Here is a 24,150-nt window from a genome sequence, read left to right as displayed (position 1 = left end):
TTGTAAGAACTAACCATTTTTACATCAGTACTGTAGTGTGTAATTCATGCACAGTAGAGTAAGACAGCAAGCAATGTTAGCACTATGTTGTGCTTGCCAAAATAAATTTGTGAAATACGTGGGGAGGTCAAGATGACTGAATGACTAGAGCAGTAGTCTGGGAAATTACCTGGTGTTTACCTGGCTTCTTGTGCCAGGTCTGCCATTCCCTGTCTGATGCTTGTAAAAGAAAATCAATGTCATTTATTCTTGTCTGTGAAGAGAAATACCATTACTCATTCCTATGTAGTAATTACTTAGAAATGCGTAGAAGTATTTCTCACTCAAAGATTTCTAAATATAATTAACTTCATTTTCTGATGTAATCTAGAAGGTCCAAGGATGGTTAGCACGTGGATAGTGTATGGTGTTTGCAGGCTTGAATTCATAAAAGTGAGCTTCTCAACTCCTTATTGAATGTGATCCAGCAGATTCTGGATGTAGTGCTATTGCCATTGTTATTTGAGAGGTCATACCAGATGGCTAGGCCTCCAAGACTGTGAAGTTGTCTGCTTGTTGTCAGTTTTGGACATGGGATGAAGTTTTTTGTTCTTTTTTTTTTTTTTTAATGTAACTTGGAAACTGCATGAGCTAAATGCTACAATGCTCTTTTGGGGGTTATCTTTGTACTTGAGAGACTTATGTGAAGGGTGACTGGGATCTTGGGATCTTCCCAAGTAATCACCAAAAAAAAAAAGTTTGAAGGATAGCGTGATTCTGTCATATATGGACATGGAAGTCTTTCCCTGGCCAATGGGGAGTGCAGAGAAGGAGGATGTAAAAGTGGATGATTCAGACTGGTGGGAGAAGCAGCTCCATCCCGTGTGTAAGGATTAGAAATGCAAAATCAGCCTCAAATAGAAATTAAGCTACAGTGTGTAAGGCCTACTGGGATTTCAGGGGGCTGGAACAATCCCATCTGCATTCATTCTGCCTGTGGTTGGGAATGCATTGAGCAGGCAGAATAGTTGATTCTCACAGCTTCCATAATTTTTGTTGGCAGTTGAAATCTGCCCATTCATAGTCATATTGCTGAACATGTAAAACAAAACCTGATTTTCCGTTGGCTGATTCTGCTGCATTTTTATCTCCTGCAGTATGTAGTCTCAGTCCTGGGATATGGGATAATGCTGGAACTGTTAAGTCTGTAACACTGGAAAAATATGCATGCGTTGTACAGAAAGATGTTAATGTTCAAATGTAATGTTCTTGCCTAGAGCCATCTGGTTTATAGTGTCCTTGAATTCTTTTCCAGATCTTTGTCTTAGTTTCTGGTTTTCTAATGTAATGGAACATTTGCTATTAATTAGAAGAGGAAAGCCCCTAATGTCCCTATTGAGGAAAAGCAGCTAACTTAAATCTCAGGAAACTGAAGTATATCAGTTCAGAGCAGGGTGGTCTAATTCACAGCACAGTTTACAGACCAAGTGCACACAGTCTGCCATCATTACCTTTGGGAAGATGGGGAGTGACTGCAGGGTCAGCATATGTAAGCTGTACAGCTCAGTGTCTCAAAGAATCACAGAACTGCAGGGGTTGGAATGGACCTCGCGAGATCGTTGAGTCCAACCCCCCTGCTAAAGCAAGTTCCCCATAATAGGTATTGCAGATAAGTGTACCGAAGGGTCTTTAATATCTCTGTAGGAGACCCCACAGCCTCTGGGTGACTTGTTCCGGTGCTCTTTCACCCTTACTGTAAAGAAGTTCTTCAGCATGTTAGTATGGTGCTTCCTGTGTTCAAGTTTTAGGCCATTGCTCCTTGTCCTAACGCTACTCACCACCAAGAAGAGCCTGGCCTTATCCATTTGCCTCCCACTTCTGTTTAGATATTTATAAAGAGTTATCAGAGCCTGTCTGTCTTCTTTTCCCCAGGCTGAACAGACCTAGGTCATTCAGCCTTTCCTCGTAAGGGAGATGGCTCCAGGCCCTTTATCATCTTCGTGGCCCTCTGGTGGACTCCTTCTAGGAGATCCCTGTCTTTTTTAAATTGAGGACAGAACAGGACCCTGTCTCCTTAGGTGCTTGTGGACGGTGAAATAATGTAGCTATGAGCTGTTCTTGCTGCATCCTCATAGGAAAAGGAAGAGAAGGCAGAACTGAAAATTCCCAAATAAGGCTGCTGTGCAGCTCTGAATTACAGCAGCCAGCTGCTGCGGCATGTAAGGAGGCCCACAAAACAAGTAAAAGTTCTGTCACCACTGGTGAGTTCTGACTTCTTTGACTCAGAAGAGGCTCTAGAACCCATGATGCATACACATTCCTACTCTCTTCTAACAGAAGCTTATTATTTTTTATCCAAATATAAAAAAAGGAATGGAAGACTGGGGAGATCAGTGGTCTTGTGGTATCACTGATTGCATATTGTACTCTTCAGTCTCATGTATTTGTCAGGTAGCTGGATCTGACCTCAGCAAGAAGTTTTAGCAAGTTTAATCTAAATCAAACTTTGGTCCAGCACACATTGAGAACGCTGGTGCAGATCTATATATGTAAATAGAGTTTAACTGGAGGTTTTGAGTATGTAAGAACAGTGCATGATTATAGCTCAGAGACACAGATGGTAAATTTCTGTGATTCTTTGCTGTTAAAACCAGATAAATCTCAGTAACAGAGATTAAAGAATGCTACAAATTAAGTTTAAGAAATGCTCTTCTGTAGTTATTTGAGAAGATAATTTTGAGAACTCAAATGGTGGACTCAAACTGATGAAATGTTTCTTCTCATCCTATACCCCTCACCTGCTTACCTTCAAGAAATACCTGCACTTAAGTTCTGGATGTGGATAGGGGCGTGCAAAATTGCATTAAAACCTACCTAGCCTCACCAGTTGATCTGCACTGACCACATTTCATTTTGAAGTGTGGAGGTAACAGTAGGCTTGAGGCTTGCTTTATCTTCGCTGCGAAACTTCAGTGAAATAGGTTTATTACAAACTTTCTGTCTGAGTTCAGACATTAGAAGTAGCTGTTCTAACAGAAGTTGAAACCTTTTTTACTCTAGCAAGATGCAGTGTATATAGGTAGTTTTTTTTTATGTAGGGTGGCACAGACTTTCAAATACAGTCTGTTTCAGGAACCATAGAACAAGAGGAAAAAGTGACTTACCTTCAACCTTTTTCTGGGTTGGACTTTTTTGCAGAGTACTTTGACATATGCTTAGTGACTGAAGTTGAACTGTCTTGTGGAGCATTGAGTTGAGATCCCAAGACACAACAACTGCTAGCTTTTTTGCTTTTTTCTTCAGAAGGGAACTGTTAGTTTGCTTTCAGCTTGTTCCCCAATCTTACCGGAAATTTCAGCATATGTGTGGCTAGAAGGAAGAGACCCAAACAATCGTAGGTTCATGTAGGGAAATTGAATAACCAGCTGGGAGTATGTTCTGAGACCAGTCATCTGATGCCTGCAGATTATGCAGAGCTTTCCTCCAGCATGGAAACAGTAAGTCTGCTGGTGGGATTGCAGTAAAAGAAATGTTAATGGCGTAGTCTGTTGTACAGCAGAAAACCTCATAGCAAATGCAGAGTGCTACCATGCAGTTGTTCCCAGGAGCTGTAGGGAGATGAGGATGAAAGATGTTCGCATTTGGCTGCTCAGTGTTAGGTTTGAGTCGGTATGCTTATAACCAAGTGTTCACTTTGAGGATTACTATGAGATCTGTGTGAGTTATTTAAAGCTTGGCTATTTTTCAAGAACTCATTGGTGTAATGACAAATTTAAACCGGAGAATCAGGCAACTGAAGCATAGCTGTGTAAAAAAAGTTACTGAGTACCTTCTTGTGTATTTTCTAAGAGCAGACAAAATGCTTTTGTCTTATTTGAAAGTAGGCTCAGCAAGAGCTTTGAGGCTTTGAGGCTGAGGTGGTGTTAGAAAAGGGCTAAGCTCAGAGTTGCAGAGTAAGAGTATCCTTGTGAAGAATTAATGTTAGTTTAGTTAATGTTTTCCACAACTATGACTTTTATTTAAAGTCTTGGCAGTTTGCTTCTTAACCTCTTCAGAGAAGTGGGCACTGGAAAAAGAAAGTTTGGTATATTCTGAAATATTCTTGCATGTGATTTAAATTATGTGTATTTCAGCTAAGTTGAATAATGAAATCCTCAATTTCAACCAGGTTCAAAAACATGAAAATGGTGGGTTAGTTTCTAACATTGCTGTTCTTTAGATTCTGCCGTTACTGTTGTAAACCTTCTCTTTATCACGAAGTCTTTTTTTAAGCACATGTTTGTTAACTTCAGTTTCTAGAAAGAAATGCCTGGGGCATAGCTGTCTTGGGCTGCTGAGTGCACTGCGTCTGCTGCATGCTTAGTGTTAAAGCAGAAGCAGGAAAAGAAAGGGTTTCTGCATACAGAGACAACACTAGTTGCTGCCAGCAATTAGATAAATAGCCATATCAGCACATAAGAGCAAGAGAGAAAGGGTTAATGAGAGGCTAATTTCCTCCTTACAGAGACCACAGGGCTAATTGGGAACAGCTGCTGTACTGGGGGCTCTGCTGAGCAGGATGGCAGGGAGTGCACAGCTGTTGTGAGCCTTGAAGCTTTGGTGAAGAGAAGATGTGGGGAAAGACTGCTGAGTAGGGAAGACAAGAGACCATCCAGAAATGCAAGGATGCAGAAAAATGTCTTGTGTCAGGAGCCATGAGAGAAGAGAATTGTAACTGAGCAGAAGGGAATGAAGGGACTTTAGGCTGGGACTGCAGACTCATGGAGGGGATGCAGCCACCCGAATGCCCTTGCCTTTTCTGGGTGAACACTATGGCTTGTGGTTGATGTGACATTGTATAGCGTATGGGTGGCTTGGATATTAAAAAAGCGCAGCTGTGTGAATGAGATACTTACCTTGAATTAACTGGATCTGTTGCAAATGAGGGGAACATTACTTGAGGCAAATGCTGGCTGTACATTGATGTGATTCTCCAGAACTGAGCTCTGTCTGGAGCTGCGTGTTTCTGGGGGACCTAGACTGAAACATTACGAGGAAATTTCTTACTCAGAGAGTAGTGAGCTGCTGGCACGGACTGCCCAGAGAATCTGTGGATGCCCCATCCCTGGAGGTGTTCAAGGCCCAGTTGGCTGGGGCCCTGTATAGCCTGATCTGGTGGGTTGCAGCCCTGCCAATGGTAGGGTGTTGGAATTGGGTGGGTTGTAAGGTCCCTTCCAATCCAAGCCATTCTATGATTTGTCAAGATATAAATGATAACATTTTGGTTTGTTGATGTACGAAGCAGAAGAGTAAAATTATCCAATGCTGTCTAGATTATGAATGGTTTGGATGGTAAGTGATATGATAGTGTTGCCTGGAAGTTCGCGTCTCATTTTTTTCTGTGCCAGTTATGAACATAGAGACATGTAATGTATTTTTGCTTTCACACTTGGAGCTGTTACCATTCGTTGACAGTACCTTTCTGCAGACACTTCTGCATATATTTCATGGATGCTTGTTTCTGTGGCTGGCACTACTTCTTAATGCCCCAAAATACTTAAGCTAGATCCTATACAGTTCATAAAGAGCAAACAGCTAATGCCCTTCCCACTGTGTTCTCCTAAAAACAAACATTTTTTCTTGCAGTTGATACAGTCAGCTGGTTAGGGGCAAAACAGCTTGGAACTTCTCTGCAAAGAGCTGTGAAGTACACCCCAGGGTATACTTGAGAATACAGGATTGCTTATGTACAGGCTAGATTGACCCAGATATTAACATAGCAGAGGCCAGTGATGTAATATGTGTGTAGATTTAGGCAGCTGACAGCACAAAATGGTTAGCCATTTCACCTGTGCTGTCACACTGCCCCACAGGGCTGCCATGTTTTGAGCACCAGAAGCGTGAAAACGAAGCTCTCCAAAGAAGGGCAGAAGAGAGGATCAAAAGTGATGGAGCAGCACTGTTAAACAATTTAGAGCATGCCAGCTTGAGATGGCAAGTGGGGGGAAAGGGCTGTGTGTTTTGGGAGGAGGGCACTGTAAACTGATGAGTGATACAAAGATCAAAGGAAAAATGTGATCCATGAGTTGTGGGACGTGGAAGGCATTGTAGGGAAGCATTACAGATGCATACTCGTTTCTCACATCTTTTTGTAAGCCTATATTAATGATCAGGCCACCAGCCTGTGCTCTGGCCTAATACAGCACTTGGGGCGTATTGCTTGAACTGGGAAATTGCTTAAGGATGGTGGGTTTTTTTGTTTTGTTTTTAAGCCAATATTTCTTTGTTTTAGATTGGAATGGCTACCATCCCATTATCAAAATTTTTTTGAAGGCAATAAGTATAATTTTATACTTACAGTATAATTTTAGACGTATAATTTTAGAATCCACAGAAAGTAATATTGAGAGTGTAAATTAAAAAGAAAATAATGCTTCACCTGAGCTGTGAGGCACAAGTTGTAAAGGCATGCACTGTGGAAAAAGTAGACATCCACTTTCATTCTGGCAAATTATACAAATGAGAAATATACAAAGATGCAGGTGGGAATGCTGTTTGAGTGAGGAACATGCCTGGTGAAGAATTAACATAGAGTAGCTTTAGAGTTACTGTGAGCAAATGTTTGGTCTATGTAGTGTACCAGGGTGAAAAATAAGCCACGTATTAAATGGATTAATGTAGTGTTGATTCTTTTCTGTCAGAGCAATTAACATGAGTAGAATATTCTCCCTACTTTAAACAGATAAGGAGATACTCTATTCTGTTCTGCTTAAAATTGATGTTCCTATATGGGTAGCAGAGAGCACAAGATTTATTTCCTGAACATTATGTAAATTTATGACTGTGCCAGTTACTGTTTGAAAACGCTTTATGACCCATGTTCACTGTGAGTCTTTTCTTGTGTATGTTAATGAAAGTGGTCATATGAAGGATGCAGACATTTTGAAGTGCTAAGTGGGATGTGTGGCACATATGATGTCCTTGAAATATAAATTTTGGCTCACTGTGACCCCGGATTTTTTTTTTGTGTGTGTGTGCATACATTTGCCTGCATTTGTATTATATAAACATAAAAAATACATTTTATTAAATTCTTTAGAAATAACTCCTTGTGCTGTCCCAACTTCCTTGGAGAATCAGTAATATGAGTTGTTGTTTTTGTGTGTGTGTGTTACTATTTTATGATTTAAACCAGAGAAAAATACAGTGTAGAAGAGAATGACAATCTCATGGGAGGTATGCACTTTCCATCAAACTGTGTTCTGGGCTCGTAAATATCTGCGTAGCACCTGTTTAATAATAATTTAATAGAATTGCATGGGTGAAGTGTGGGGTCAAATTTGGCACTGAGTCCAAAATAGGGAATTAACCTGTCTTGGATTTGGTGGAGGCAGGTACATAATGGTGGAAATTCTACCAAAACAAATCTCAAAATGTTATAGCAGTTTTTATGTATAATTTCTGTTTAACTGAGACTTTAAATTTTCCTAGTTTTAGGTGTCTGTAATTTCATTTATTAAGTAAAAAGTTTGAATGTGTATGTGTATCAGTTACAGTGAAGTAAAATTGTCCACTAAATACTCTAGAAATACTTTAATCTTCTATACTTTTTCTGAGAAAATGGAACGAAAATAACTGAGTTGTCTTAACCAGAACACTTGTTATATCTGGTTAGAAGATTGCTCTTAAGTTTGCAGATAATTTTGGCATGAAAAAAAGAAGTCCGTGCATTTTTTTCATTTATCATGATGAACAAGGGATTTTTTTTATGTCATTTGAAAAAGGGAGGCAACCTCACTAGAATAGCTATATCTCATCTGTCAAGTCTCCACATCTGAGCTTGTGATACAAAAGAATGAAAATGAAGTCATTGTTGGAGGAGAGGTTATGAGAAGCAGATTTAATCTTGCACTGTGGTTTGCCAGATATCTTTTCCCACCCATCAGTTGTGCAGAGAGTGTTGTGAACCAGACTTAAATTCCATCCATTGCATGTGTGAGTGACAATTGGATTTGCTTCAGGTTTATGTTTACTGGCTACTTGTACCTTTGAATTACTTTTGATGAAATCGTTACTAATTGCTGTCATCAGTTCAAATATTCTGTTATGAATTTGTCATGCCATTGAGACAGAGTTCACTGCAAATTTGACAGCTGTTGGCATTTATAGTTGGAGAGACCTGCGGTATAAATGGTCGGGGAAAAAAAATTGAAGCCACTTAAACAAGATACTGTGGTGACACAACAGACAGTGATATCATATTGGGTTATTAGTGCACTGAACAACAAAGGAAAGCATTCATTCTGAATGCAGTAATATATCCAGATGTTGCAAAAATAACAAAAAGCCTAGCTACGTAAATTCAGTCTGTAAACAGATTGAAGAGTGCCAGCTGTGCAATCTTGTCTCTGTTAGTGTAATTGATAATAAACATTTATTAGTGTTTCTTTTGACCTTTTCAGTGTTTGTGCAACAAAGGTTCCACTGCTTAAAGAATTAGCATTGTACTGACTCAAAAAGAGAAACACATAGAGGTAATTGAATTTATTTCAGAAAGCCTAGTTTGTAAATGTGCTGTGCTGTCTGCTTCTTTATGGGTAGATGGCAATAGGAAGGAGCTTGGGGCATGCAGAAATCTTGTGTAAGGTGTTCTGGTAGTTGATACCAGATATGAACGTGCAAATAACCAGTATTGGAGGAGTAGAAGATGCTGGAGGCCATGTTTGGTTTTTTAATCCTTCAGTTTACTGGTTTGGTCTGGGAGAAAAGCTAATGAAGCTAGTGGCTTTAATATAGTGGTTTGACCTTTTTGTTTTGGTTTGGTTTTCGTTTTTGTTTTTGGGTTGGTTTGGTTTGGTTTTTCTTTTTTCTGGAAAGATGAATTAGTTTTTAACTAGAATTTTTAAATGAGAGATTTGTTTGAAATGAGTTTTTGCCATAGAGAGCAAAAACTTAATTGGCACAGACCAACAAAATGTTTGTAGGCAGAAGGAATGTTTGTTAATCTAGAACATAGAAATTGTGCTTGGGGTTTTTTTCTGAGGCTTTTTTTTTTTTTTTTTTTTTTTTAAGAATTGAGGATAGTTTTTTATTTATATTTTTAAAAAAATCACAAGAACAAATGACTGACATGCTGGAATCCAGCTAAACAGATGCTTTTCTGTTGCAAGCAAACTCCTCTAACAGTCTTACAGTAACTGATGTTTTGAACCTTTGTAGCATACTAATTTCTATAGACGATTCACTGTAGAGAATTACCAGGACTATATTTTTAACAGTGATTTATTTCCTAATTGTTAAAATTGTTGTTTCACTAATTGCACCTAGTGAAGTAATACTAAGTCTCCAGTTGTTTGCTATCTGATCTCCAGGTTCTCCGAGAAATCAGTCAGTTTTTCTCTTGTTACTGACCTGTAATAAGAAAGAAGAGAGAATGAAAGATGCACAGCTGGAGAGGTCTGGAATGCTGAAATGTGGGGGTGTTGTTTATGTATGCTGTACTCAAAATAAATAAATAAATAAACCCAAAACTTTCTAGAAACATTTTTTGTGCGTAACTAGAAGGAAACTGTGGAAGTTTCCTACAGGAACTAATACAGTAGCACAGATGATTTTCCCAGCTAATAGTATGCATTAAGTTTGAAGGTATCAGTTCCTTGTAGCAAAATTCCAGGTCCAGGTTTGAGCTGGTTAGCGGATAGAAACTGCAAGTCAGAATAACTGTGATCTGCCTCACATGACAAGATTGGGCATAGGGAAGTCACTTGTGCTAAGAGTACATGTGTAAATGGTGGAATTACAGGTGTGGGCAGTTCTTGGAGGAATTGCCACTTTAAATTCTGTGAGGAGGAAACGACCTGTGATTAAAGCAGAAGGGAGGGGAAGTGGCTCAGAAGCGGCAATCTATTTCACAGGATCTAGTTTGTTCTTGGAAAAGACTGAGTGTGAAAGAGCTTGTTAATGTGATAGGAAAAAATGATGGGGCTGTTGGAAAACAAATCAGTGTATATGACGTCTCTGACATCTGTTGTAACCAGCAGTAGAGGTGGGCTACCACAATGCTTAATGCAGTGAGTTGAGTGAGGTACATTCTTGGGGTTAGTTTTCCACTTCCTTTTTTCCTGCTGCCTCAGGACGGTCCTTGCAAACTGGGGAGGAACAGAGAAAGGGGTTTACAGGGAGTAAGGGTCCATAGTGAACCTCACAGTTTTTCTTCCTCCTTAGTTCAGTTTCTTTGATTGTGTTGGGTAGAACTGGAGAACACAATAAAGGTATTTTTGCTCTTCCCATCAATTCAAAAACAGCTAAAATATAAAAATAAAGACAGATAACATATCTTGCTTGAATTGTATTAAGAATCCTCCAACCAGAAATTGTAAGGGCAGTAGGAATGTTAAATAAATTGACTGAAGTGGAATCAAATTCTGCTTAACATAACCATTTATAGCTTTCTCTAGCTTACAGTGGTGTTTTATCATTTTTTAATTATTATTTTGGAAAAAGAAAGGCTACTCAGTAATTGCAGACGATGTGTTGAGATTGAGGTGAAATGAAGGCAGTATTTTGTCTCAGGCAGGATCTCCTCAGCACCAAATTTCCAGCCTTTGCATTGATATCACACTGCTCCCTGCAAATAGCTGGAAATGGAAATGGCATTGGGCTCCTCCTTTGAAGGCAAAAGCAAAGGTGATTCTTCAGACATAATGGGAAAGTCAGATGAGAGCCTGTTGATGCTGACATGTGGGCTGCCCTGTAGTCGAACACTTAACATTGTTAAGAATTCCAATAAAGTAAACTCTGCAAAGTGTAGTTTTTCTCTACTCAGCTTCAGATATTTGCATCTTTTGGTTACTTTTGTGCCATGTGCTTAGATTTTTCTCCTCAAGATACTGAAAACTTTCATTCCCAGGAATAGTAGGAGTAGGGCTGTTAGTCTAGCTTTCAGGCAGACTCATGATGTACAATTTTGCACATGCTCTGTTCATCAAGTGTGAACTGTCTGAGTAGTTTGTCAAATGATGATATTTCCCATGGTTAAATCTTTTGTTTTTAATGATGTTCTGAAATGGATCATACTCTGGAATAGTGTCAGATTGTCTGTTCCATGACATTTTTGAACACTCCTAGCATATTTTCTTTATTAAACACTTTTCACTGGTGAGGCAAGACTTTGTGTTCTCTTGGCATGGAATTGTGGAATCATAGAATGGATTGGATTGGAAGGGACCCATCATCAAGTTCAAGCTCCCCTGCCACAGGCATGCCAACAACCTCCAAATCTGGTACAAGACCAGGTTGCCCGGGGCTCCATCCAACCTGGTTTTCAACACCTTCAGGGATGGAGCATCCACAGCCTCTCTGGGCAGCCTGTTCCAGCACCTCACCTCTCTCTCTGTAACTAACGTCCTCCCAAACATCTAATCTACTCTAATCCTTCCCTCCTTGAGCTTGAAACCATTCCCCCCTTGTCCTATCACTATCTGTTTGAGTTAAAAGTTGATTCCTCTCCTTTTAAATACTGGAAGGCTGCAGTGAGGTCTCCTCGCAGCCTTCTATTCTCCAGGCTGAACAAGCCCAGCTTCCTCAGCCTGTCTTCATAGCTGTAAGAGGACATTGCTGGCTCATATTTCATTTTTCATCCGCCAGGACCTCCAGGTCATTCTCTACAGAGCTATTCTCAAGGAGTTCTTCTCCCAGTCTGCAGACGTATCTGGAATTACTCCGACCCAAGTGCAAAACCTTGCGCTTTGCTGGGTTGAACCTCACTAAGTTCACATGGGCCCACCTTTTGAATTTGTTGATGTCCTTGTGGCTGGTATCCCTTCCTTCTAATGTGTCAACCGCACTAACGTATCAGCGTGGTGTCATTGGCAAACTTGCTGAGGGGTGCACTCGAGCCCATCATCAATGTCATTGGTGAAGATGCTGAAGAGTATGATGAAGGGTATGATTTGGTTGGTTGTTTTTTTTTTTTTTTTTTAAGAAATAGATTGAAATATTAAGAAGTGCTTTAAGTGCCCAGAAATGTCAATTTTGAGTTTTTTAAAAAGTATATCCATTTAAATTATTTACAATAGCTTAAACAGATTGAATACATCTTCTGCAGCTTTTTCAAATTAAAGTATGCCTTACAAACATTTGGTCTTCATTGTTCTAGAATTTGGATAGTTCCTTGGGTTGGGTTGGCACGTTATTTGTTTAATATTGCACAATTGTATGATGTAACTATATAGTGTCTAATATGATAACAATTGCTTCAGCAGGAGAGTCACAAAATGTCCATTTTGTATGTCATTTAATTTTTTAATTCCTTGACATGTAACAGTTGTTTGAAACATAGAGTTTTAGGTCATGTTGGTAGTCCAACAGTTCAATGACATTGCTTTTTTAAGCATTTGGAGTTTGCCGTAGGTAATTAGTTACAGGGCAGTTCACTGTGATATTTCGGGGCTGTGCTCTAGAGATCACACAGCTGAAATTGCCTAGGGAATATTGAGCTGTCCTATCACTGCTTCTGGGGCATGGCTGTTCTTTACACTTTTCCATTTTACCTTGTCAATACATTGCAGAAATGGGCTTCAGTTATATTTATTCCATCAGCTGTACCATAAAAATACACATTTCATGGATCATGAGCAAGAAAAGAAGAAAGAAAAAAACCCCAGTGTTTAGAACTGAGAAGAATTTTTTTTTTTCGTAACAGTGACATAACAGTCACTTTAAGCAAGTGTATTATTTGCATGTGGAGATGTATCTGTGCTATTTGATGAAATGTAAACTTGACAGCACTTTCATTATGTACCACAAATCTCTGTGACTCCAATTTTTAACTACTCTCTGGTGGAGACTTTAAAGCTTTGTGTATGTTATCTTTTGTCTTCTTGTTTCTTAAAGATGTTTCCTAGTTGTGTGAACCTATGGTGTAATTTTTGATACTGTTTTTCTGTGTAAGGTTTTTCCTCTTTTAGTTTCACTGTGTAAGGTTTAAATGTACCTGTTATGTGTTAATGTGATGTGTTCTCATCCATCTCAGTAGCTGAGTGCCTGCCTTGTTTAAGCTTTTTCTGGACTAACCCTGACATTGTTGTCTCTTGCTGTTAAGTAGTGAGCTACCAGTTTACAGCTCTGGAACTCTTGAATGCAAAATCAAAAAAAGTTTTGTATTTCTGCCTGAATGCTTATCATTTTAAGCTCGTGTTACTTTTGTAACTTTTTTATTTCCTTGTCTGTAATTGTAAATTCTGGTAGGTTTAGTTTCATCACCTTTATGATGGGTGTCAGAAAATACAATACATGGGCACTTGTTGTGCCCCATCTGTAGTTCTTGAGTGAGATTGTGACTGAGCTTTGTGTGCTGTACTAAAAACTCCCCATCTCTCATATTACAGAGCAGCCGGAATTTTCAAATCTTGAGAACAAAAAATTTGATGATGGGTTTTCAGAGATCAGGCAGCATTATGAACATCTGATCAGGTACATTTGTGTATACAGAACGCCATTGAATGAGTTGTACCAAAACACAGAAAAAAATCTGTGTTATGGATTATTTGCACTAAACCACACAAAGTATAAATGGAAATAGAGAGGAGCGTGTCAGAGTGCAGTATTCTCTGACTAGAACCTTTTAGAAATTCCGTGTCTGGAGGGTGATCTTCACAATTAAATGCACTTATTATATGCTTAAATAAAAACAAGTACAGCAATGCATATATTCTAATAAACAGGCAAGATTGTATTGGATATAAAATATGGTTTATATGTTTCAGTAAACAGCCTGCTTTCGTGCTCACATAAAGTATGTAGAAACTATAGCTTTTGAAGTAAGATGGGTGTTGCATTTTTTTAGTAGTGGTGTGCATCTACTTTCTTTACTGAAAGAATTCTTCATTTCATTTGCTTGTGGTAGATAAATAGGTTTTTGCCTGTTTGATTCCTTTTTAGTCATTGCTTTCACATGTGTTGACCTTCTTGTCCTGTTGGACAGTCCAGATTCATTGTCATGTTTTTTCTTGTGAGTTTTTTTTTTTGTTGTTGTTTTGTTGTTGGTTTTTTTTTTGGTGTAGAATCAATATAAAATCTATTCATGAGATTGGCTGTGAACTGTTTTCCATGGTGCTCAGCTGGGTCTTTTTGGGAGCTGTTGTTTGAAAGTGTAGACTGGTATGTTGTACAAAGAGTATTCCACTATCTAGCTTAATTGTTACAAATGAAAAAGTTTTTGTTTAGTGGACTGTGCCTACTAAGAGGTAGCCCACTCTGAGCTGTACACATCTGACATTAATGCTGGTGATAGCCACTCTGCCTGGCTTGTCATTGTTTGCTGAAGGGGAAAAAAGGGCTGTGTGTCACATATTTCCGTTCTCTCTTTCTCAGGTCTCATATTCTGAAGTAATTTAGGACCACTGAAACAGGATTTTGTTTCCACTCCAGGGTCTTGTGGGTTTTTTTTGGTTATTTTCAGTAGATTTTTGTTCAGATGTTTCCCTGTTTGTGTTTCAGCAGCGCAGAAGATCTGCATGCCAGTGCCCGCCCTGTTGCATATTACAGGAACGTGAGGGGAACGTGGGCTGTGGGAACATTCATGGCTCAAGGAAAGATGCAACAATACTTCCTAACAACTCTTCTCAGGAATTGCAGAGGAGGTTCTGGTACTTTCCAGAACGGATACATCAATTTGCTAACCTTACTTTTTATCATAGTAGTAGCTGGAGGCACCACTTACATACTATTTACTGCTGTGTGTACTGTGTACTGGGTGTGCTGCAGCTGAGGAGTGTCAGAAGCAGCCTTTCTTTCTGTGTAGTGACTTCACATTGGCTGGTCTGCCATTTCTGTTACACTGATTTTTCTGGGTTTCTTCCTTTTTTTTTTTTTTTTTTCCTCCTCATCAAAGTACATAGAAGCTGACTAGAATCAAGTTAGGAAAGGATCATTTTGGATAGAAAAAAAATTTCTCTGTAATTAGCAAAACAATTGTTTTGTTGCTTTGATTGAAGAGGCAGATACATCCTGCCTGCTGGATACCCCTGAGAGGCAGGGGCTGTCAGTCCAGGCCAGGCAGCAGTGTTGCTACTGAGCTAGATAGAATTTCTGCTGGTTCTTACCTGGTTTGGAATGGCAGGGGCCACGAAGAAGAGCTGAGCTGATCCTGGTGTGTGAAGGGAACAAAGGCAAATCCAAAGGAAGTAAGCTTCATTAGTTCTACTGTTTAGTGAACGAGTAGTTTTTCATTGAAATTTTTAAATTGATGGTGTCATTTTTATATTACGGCTCCATGTGTATGAACATTATAAGTCTGGTATTTAATTAAAACCATAGCTGGAGATCATCTAATTATGGTGTACAAAAGGGAATTATCCTTACTTGACTACATACCATTATTTTATTCAATTTAGAGAATTGTAGCCATTTTTTTCATGTATGATTTGAAAGCTGTGATAAAGGGCGCAGGATTTGATGTACAAACTGGTGGACTTCATAACATTTCTCCTCTGTTAAGGGAAAATGGTAAAATAGTGACTTTTAAATTTGCCATCTTTCCTGAAAATTACAAGTCAGTTAAGAACAGATTGACATGCTTTGGCTGGTTCTTGTTTCTCTTCTCTGTAAAAGCAGTGCATTGTTTCCTGTGGTAGGAAGGACGGCCTTACTCCAAAGGCCAAGAATACTTTTAAGATTCAGAGAGTTTCTGAGCTTAGTAAGATATTTCAGCACAGCATATTTGAAAGAAGATATATAGTAGGTATATAGTAGGCTTGAACTACTCTTTTTTTTTCACTTGAAAAATGAGTCTGCCTTAAGAACCTTAAACATACTATGGCATAAAATTGCGTATTAGGCTGAAATAAGTAACAGCATGCAAAACGTTTTGTAGCTGTTGCAATAAAAATATTTTAGACAGTTGACAAATGAAGATGTCCAGTGCATCTAGTCACACAGTTATACTGCAATCACAACAGCAGAACTCACATCTGAAGTCTTTGTACAGGTAAGTTTCATGTCCTCATGCCAGAAGTGGCCTTTTCTGTAACACTGGAAATACTGTATGTGAAGCTGTCTCTAAGTGAATCTAGTCTCTTTTCTGTATTATAGCTACTTTCACATTTCAGTATGTGAAAACATGTGATTTTGCTGTTTTTTGCTATTGTAAAGGCAAAGCTGATATCAGAATAGGACTCATTAGTTTGATTGACTAGAAATGGAAGAAGAAAAATTATGTAACTGCATAAAATGTCAGACTACATGGAAACCTGAAACTGACTGGAAGTCTAGCAGCACTGTTTGTATTTCAGTCCAATTCCTGGCAGCAGAGCAATATTTGCTGGGTTACTTGGGCCTGTGTGAAGGATCTCTGTAGTTTTCATATCCAGTATAACTTAAGAGTTATTTCTGTACTACTACAAAGATCGACTTCAGTAATACTGGCTAGGTTCCTCATGGAATTTTCTGCTGTACATGTCAGTATGGATCACTGAAGTCTAGTTGCTACTGTGCTGTAGTGATGAAAGGGATACTGAGGAAAACAAGAGACTGTAAATGAGTTCTGAGTTTGGATTTTTTTTTTAGAAGATTTATTCTTGATTTCTAAGTTGTGTAGCTAGGGTAACTTAATTATGTTGTTTATCCTGTATACGTTTCCACATGTGATTGGTTAAATACAGAGTCACAAAATCATAGAATCAGTCCACCATGGTCACTGCAGACACAGATAAGTGATGTTTCTTAGTAAACACTGAATCATAGAATATCCCAAATTGGAAGAGACTTGCAGGGATCATTGAGTCCAACCCCTGGCTCTACACAGTACCACCCTAAATTCAGACCCTATGTCTGAGAGCATTTTCAGAATGCTCCCCAAGCTTCCACACTTTGGGCTGTGCCTACTGCTCGGGGGAGCTGTTCCATGCCCACCACCCTCTGCTAAATAACCTTTGCCTATTACCCCCCTGACTCTCCTGTGATGTAGCTCCATGCTGTTCCCTTGGGTCCTGTCTCTGTCACAGCAGCACAGATATCAGCACAGATAAGTATCTTTCATCAAAATAATATCTTGCAGAGGGAATAACAGTTCACGTTCTCAGGATGTAGCTTCATAGGTTGGAAGCATTGAAGCTCACTGATATGAGAAAGAAATAGCAGTAAAGCAGTTCAAAATGGAGTAGGCAGTAGTTGCAAAATGAAATTGAATCCTATGCATAGAGTTATTCACTACACTGATAACCTTTATTGTCTCTGAATGCATCAAAACATGACACACCTTTTATAATGCAAATCTGAGCTGACATCTAATGTTAGGTGTCACAAAACAATGCTCAAGCTGCTTGCTTTTAAGCTAATGTTGGGATTCATGCACGCATTCCCAGTTGTATTACTTTTCATTATACTTGTCCTTATAATGTGTTTTCTGAAGGAACATGTGGATTGTCTGAAGAAGACAGTTCAGTGATAAAAGGGTGTCGAAGTATGTGAACTACTTTTTAACTATCATTATTCTAAAGCTCCTGTCAAGTACTCAGAAATCCACAGGTGCTGTGACTACTGTATAATACTGTATCTTCTTTCAAATTCTGCTTCTGCTATAATGCTTCTGACTAGATTAATTTTTTTCTCTATCCTTTGTCTTCCAGCTTCATTTAGCAGCCCTGGCATCATTAAAGGGAGACATTGTGGAGCTTAATAAACGCCTTCAACAAACAGAAAGAGAACGTGACCTGTTGGAGAAGAAACTGGCAAAAGCACAGGTGAGCAACAGTAAAATTCTGAAGACGGTTAGTGGTTTTCTATTGTCCTCGTTCTTCAGAGAGGTGTATGATGTGTAGGGAAAGGATGAAAAGAATTTTAAGACTGTATGAAGCGTGATTGCCAAGGGTTTTAAGTTTTACATGCTGATAATATTCTTTTTTAAAGGTACCAAGAAATAATTGGATTGATTTTGTTTGAAGCCAACGTAAACAGCCTCTTTTAATAGTGAACACTTTGAATTACTTTAGAAAATAAAAACTGTAGTTCTCAGAGGATTAAGTAGCTGATCAGAGTCTTTTAGTCTTGAGTGAGATTCACACAGCACAAATTAACACTGATGAAAGTCTATTGCCAATCCTCAGCACTTTGACGTTAATGTGAGAAGTGATAAGTGATCTCAGTCTAGCTTCTGGTAAGCCAGTTTATGTATCTCCGTTATCAAAAACACAGTCATTGGAAAGCCAAAGGATTAAGTGAGCTCTGATGCTTTCTTGGCTCTTAATGTTTTGGGTTTTTTTTACAGATCAAGATAAATGTAGAAAGTCAAGTGCTAACAGGGTAATAACTATTGTATCTAATATTTCTCCTATGTACAAAACCTCTGTTTTCAGGTACCGTTACTCTGGCAGTTACCTTTTATAAGTACTTTACCATTTAAAACAACTGCAAAGTATGTATTCATTTACTCTTTCAGAGAGCCAGACAAAGTATTTTGTCTTGTAAAGTATCACATCTTACGTGTTATCCAGATAGGTTGCTGAATCTTCGTCTTTGAAAGTACTTAAAAGCCATCTGGACCTGTTCTGCTATAAGTTACCTTCCTTCAGTGGATAGGGTTAGAGTATGGACCTCAAGAGATCAAGCCCAGCCATTCTGCAATTCTGCAAGTTTACAGTCCTTGGTTATCAGGGCATTTTGATAGAGGCATCTAACTGTGTATTATTTAAACTCAAGCCAGATGTAGAAATATTTAAATAATCTATATTTTAAGGCTTTTACTTCAGTCCTTCAAACATTCTCTTGTATTTTTTCAGCTATTTTGAGGTTTGTAAACAGTACTCTTATTCCAGCCCATCAGTGCAGCATACTGAAGTAAAAAACGTTGTCCCTTTCATTCACTTTGATCTGTGAGCCAAAGACACACACATTATTTACAGCTATAATCTTGAGATCATTTTTGAACTTACACTGCTCTCTGAAGGCGGGTCCTTTTTCTGAGGTACAGCTTGATATTTGACTGCATTTGGCGATCATTGAACTGTCCACTATACCCAAAAAGTCTTTATGATTCTGTGTGACTATGTTGATGTGGTTGTTATTTTTAACTCTTTGGGGTCTTGTGCAAAATACAGATATTTTTGTTAGTGTTCTAAATTTATTTCCTGGTCTTTATTAAAAAATACATGTCATATCTCAGCCAGTGAAGAGTGCCTTGTACATGCTTTCATACAGTGACGGATCCCTGCTGATGATGACTGTACTCTGTTAGCATGATTTTTTATGTTTTTTTTTTTTAATTGGTTACCAGGTGTGCATGCATACAGTGCTGGTTTTCTCATATTGGTGTTTTTTTTCCCATGATCTTGGGCTTTGTAGATGTAAATAGAACCATAGTGATGACCGTTGCCTGAACTGTGAATAACATAAAATCAGAATATCTGTTCTTTTGGAATATCTGAAGCCTAATGTGCTGTACATTTCTCCATGCTGAAATAAACACTCCAGTGTACATACCCTAATGGAAAACTATAAAGCTGTGGGAGTGGGACTGAAGAGAAATTTTAACAGGAGCAGAGAAACTTCGGGGAAGAGACTGACTGAGCCTCACTAGTTGTACTGGCGTGATTGTTTGTAAAGTGTACATTTCTGGCATAATGCTATAGTTGTGGCTGATGAAAAGCTTTGATGCAGTTGTTTTTGGAAAAAAATGCTTTTTAATTAACAATTCCTATACAGTCTTAATATTATAGCAGTTTTTTTTCTAAAAGCCCCCCAAGTGAATAGAAACTTTCTGGGGTGTAAATGAAAGTCTAAAATGGTCATTTTTTAAATAGCCATTTTTAAACAGTCATTTAAATACTTTTTTTTAAAGTCTATAAAGATGCTTATATATTCAGTTAGTTGGCTACATTTAAATGCTGAAACAGATTCTAATGACTTTGCCTTCCCTTTTCTTCTTTCTCTGACTGCATTGCTTTCTTTTTAAAGCAGATGTTCCACATAGCATTATTATTTTTTTAACTTTTCCTCCCAATCTACAGAAATTCATCCAAATGCATATCACATTATATATGTCATTTTTCTCTGATAGCATCTGGCTAATGCATTTCTTCCTCACTAATATGAATTAGAGTTTCAGAAGGCCTTCATTAAATAAGAAGTGTTTGAGGTTCTGCATAACCATTTTCAGATGCTAGTGGGTCAGCATTTAGATCTCATTTTTGGACTAAAGCACATGCGTTTTGTTTTTTTGTTTTGTTTTGTTTTTGCTGGCACACTGCATGCTCTCTGGAAAAAAAGCTTTCCTTGAACCACATTTTTGGTAACACCTTTCCTATCATTTCATGAAGCATACAAAACTTTGGAAGAAGGGATTTGGCGAAGGAAAGTGATTTGGGGAGCCACTATTCATGTAACAGAGATGACAGATGGATAAGAAGGATAGTTGGATGACTCAGCTTGATAAGATTTTTATAGAAGGATGTAACTGATTGCTGATTTTTGTATTATGGTAGAGCTCGTTTCCAGAAGTCCAGTCTGTAGACATCAGACCTCCTTGTCTCTTTATTTGTACGAGGTTAAAATTTGGCGCTGAACTGACCTTGTGAATGAAAGTTAGTGTAAAGTAGTGGTCAGTTATATCTGATGTGGTCTTCCAGAATCTTTTTTGGTTGTGAAAATAAAAGTAGTGCTTTTTACTAATCCTCTATGGCTAGTTATCCTGGCTCTAATAATAATAAATAGTAAGTGTCTGAAGGGAAAGCACAAATAACATGTACAGACACTTGTTGTTCTTCTCATCTTTCTACTATCAAGAGTGAATGGACTTTCTGAGCAAGAGGCTGCATCAAATTTAATAGTCTGCTGTGGTCCTGCCCTCCATGGATTTATTTAGTCATCTTTCTAATCCATTTACGTTTTTTCCATTTCTGATATCCCAGGACATTGAGTTTGTCTGGAGTCTGGCTTGAATTGAGTTAATTGTCACAGTAGCCCGTGTGGTGCTGTGTCTAGATCTGCATCCAGCACAGTGCAGATAGCATTGCAGTGTCTGAGGTGGTACTGAGCAGAACTTGCACAGAGCCAAGGACTCTTCTGTCTCTGCCCACTCAGTGAATAGATGGGGGATGCGCAGGAGGCCAAGAGAGGACACATCCAGGCAGATGACCCAAACTGGCCAGGGAGACATTTCATGTTCTCTGTTCATGTTCTCAGCAGTGTAGAGGTTGGGGAATCAGAGGGAGATAAGCTGCCTTCTCCTTGGAAGCTGGTGAGCAGCAGTCTGCCCATGGAAGGTGGTGGGTGACTGACTTCACACTACTCTTTGATTTTATTGTCCTTCTCTCTTCTTTCACTTCTCTTTCACTTTCTAAACAGATTTTATTGTGATCCACAAGTTTTCTTGCCTATGCTTTTCTCTACTCCTCCTGTGAGTAAAAAGAAAGAAACTTGTGTGGTGTTCAGCTACCTACTGTGGTTAACCTACAAGAGTTACACAGTTGTATGTTAGAATCATGGAATTAGTAACGCTGAAAGTTTCAGTAAATACATCAAGAGTAGAGAGTTTACTTTCTACATCTTTTTATCACCTTTCACAAGGTAGCTCTGTTCTCGTTAGTCTTTATACTTCCAAGTAATTTTGGAATTTCATAAGAACTGTAGGCATGGAGTAACAAATACTGTGCTGCAACATTCTGAGTCCTTTGTCACTGGAGCAATATGTTCCATTACTGCATTTATAAATTCTTGCCGTCCTTTCAGTTATTCAGAATAGAGAGAGGGACAGCAGAATTTCAATATGAAAGTATAACCAGCATTACTTGAGGTAAGAGAACATTTGCACTTCATGGGAAGATTCCGGTTTCTCATTTAAAAAAATTACTTGAAGTAGAGATACTCAGGTCAACAGATCAGCATAGAAGTTTAGTTCTGTTGTGTGATGTCTTTATCTCACATGGACTAGCCCTGTTCACTTATGTTCTTTTTACACATCAAGTGAACACTGAATATATGATATTAATTTTCACTATATACATTTTCATGATTGTGGCTGTAGCACAGTGGACATGGGCATACTTAAAATTAGAGGAACTGATGCCATTTCAAAATCTGCCATTCCTCTTAAATTGCAGTGCTCAGTAACTTGTTCAGCAGGTTTAATGTTGTGGCTAATGCAGGTGATGAATTGTGTTTTCCCTGAATAATGCCATAGACAGTGTTAGCAGCTCGGCAGGTCTTGAGGAACTGAGAAATCTGTTAGCCTAGCACTGCTGATGGTGATTTTTTGTTTTTTCCTGAACACTTCAAATTTATCACAGAATCTGCATTGTTTTTGTGTCTTGGGTTTGGAATTTGTGTACATTAATAGTCAGTAGCTTCACATGTTTCAACAATATATTTGGATTAAAATACTTTCCCTTAACATCCTTCTTCTTCGTACCTTTTTTTTTTTTTTTTTTTTTCTTCCTCTGGTTGTTTCCTAGCATCAGGAGGTCGGAAAAGGGTGTTTCCAGGCATTGTTCATTTATTCTGTAATCGAAATAACCTTTCAAGTCTGTATGAAAAACCAGCCAAGGGTCATTTGCATAGAAAACTGCAAGAAACTTTTTTCCTGACTTCTGTAATCACTTGTCTTTTGCAGTCTCTCAGTGGATTATCCCTGTATTTGCTTTTTCGGATAATTAGAGCCCTTAATGTTTTGATGAGAAATTAAATACTAGGCAGGAAGAGGGGGATGAGGAAGAGTGTAGGTATTTATCTTCAAAAGCTTGTGACTGACAGTAAATAAATCATAGTTCAAAAAGATAGGAACTGGGGGCAGGTCATTGTTCTGAGACTCAAAGGACACAGAAAATAAAGACAGGCTGAATATCAAAGGAAAGAAAAAAACTGTTTAGCAGTGGGTACCAAGAGATGCATTTTCCAAGTTTTGAGGTAAATACGCAATAACAAAGAGTAGTCTTATAACCAGAATTTTACATTGCTGCAGTTTGGGATTCACATTAAGTTATATTTCCACTGTGTAAATACTTTTGTATTTTTCAGTTGAGACTTGTCATGACTGACTGGAATTTCTAGACCCTGAATCGACCTCTAAATCTCAGTGTTCCTTCTTAGCATCAGGTCCTGTCTCTCCTAGAGGTTTCTTTCTCGTGAAGTCACCTTCACCCAAGATAATCCAAGAGCCCTTTTGAAAAAATCAATCTTAAAGCTGCCATCAGATAGCTAGACTGCTGTAGTTCACAGTGTATGTCTATCACTGAATTATGATTGTCCTTAAAAATGGTGGCTGTGAGATGACTTGAAAAAACAGAAGGCAAGTCTGGTAATGTGGCTGAGGTCCATTATCAAGGGTCTGTATATCTTTGGTCAAGATAAACAAATTCTGCTTTTCAGTTCAGAGCTTAGAAAGGTAAAAATTGTTGAGATAAGCATTTTATTTACTGTCTGAAAGTAATTATTTCACACTCCATCTGAAGCATCCTTTGGTTTAAAACTGAAAAAGCAGTGCACAAAATTCACTGTTTTGAAAAGCACTTAACTGTTAATTCTTTGGATATCAATGTGTACCAAAGGAAATTTGGAATTGTGAAGGAAAAAAACTCCATATTGTACTTAAATATTTATGTTAAACACTTTTTTTCTGTTACTTCCGCACTTTTAAAGCAGTGCTAGATACCATGGTGATGTTCAGAAATAATAGTAACAAGTTCCTAAGTGATCCTGCAATAGAGAGTCATTATAATATACATAATTAGCCACCTTGTTGAACATAAAGTTTTAAAAGCCAGGTGAACACTTCCTGTCTTCTAAAATTTGACCAACTGCTGTACTCTTCAGCAGTAAGGTGTACTCTCTTTGTCTCAGTATAGCTGAAATTACTTTTGACTCCAGTTTGAGGAAGAAATTACCATTTCGTTGTAGTCTGTGGAAAGGTTCTGTAAAGTTTTGAGCTACTGCCTTGCAGTGTACACATTCCTGAAAATCAAAAAGTGTTGAAATAAATTTTGCTAACAACTGTAAAAATGTTATTGAAGCTCAGCATAAATCGTAATTTTTGAAGTAGTGTTTTGTGTATATATTCTCAAACTCTGGTGTGAATGGCACAAAAAAGAGCAAACTATGAAAATTCTGGCATGCCTGAAGTATAGCCGTAAGTTTTGTATTTATGAAAGAAGAGTTGAAGGAATATAGATCGTGTACGTGACTTGAAAAAATTAGATTTGGGGT

At 38.3% G+C, this 24,150-nt stretch overlaps 1 protein-coding gene across 3 annotated transcripts in view; it reads left to right on the top strand.

Annotated features, from left to right (window-relative positions):
- Positions 1-24,150, top strand: part of MCC (MCC regulator of Wnt signaling pathway) — a 197,812-nt gene that overhangs the window by 113,148 nt on the left and 60,514 nt on the right. For all 3 annotated transcript variants that reach the window (XM_085214547.1, XM_085214548.1, XM_085214549.1), the window contains one exon: positions 17,586-17,699. In XM_085214547.1, the coding sequence (XP_085070673.1) occupies positions 17,586-17,699 (114 nt within the window). The remainder of the gene's footprint in view (positions 1-17,585; positions 17,700-24,150) is intronic.

The sequence above is a fragment of the Meleagris gallopavo genome, chromosome Z (assembly GCF_905368555.1).
Source record: "Meleagris gallopavo chromosome Z, MGAL_WU_HG_1.1, whole genome shotgun sequence".
NCBI classification, from domain to species: Eukaryota; Metazoa; Chordata; class Aves; order Galliformes; family Phasianidae; genus Meleagris; species Meleagris gallopavo.
Note: the sequence above shows the minus strand (reverse complement) of the source record. Positions and strands in the feature narration are given on the sequence as shown.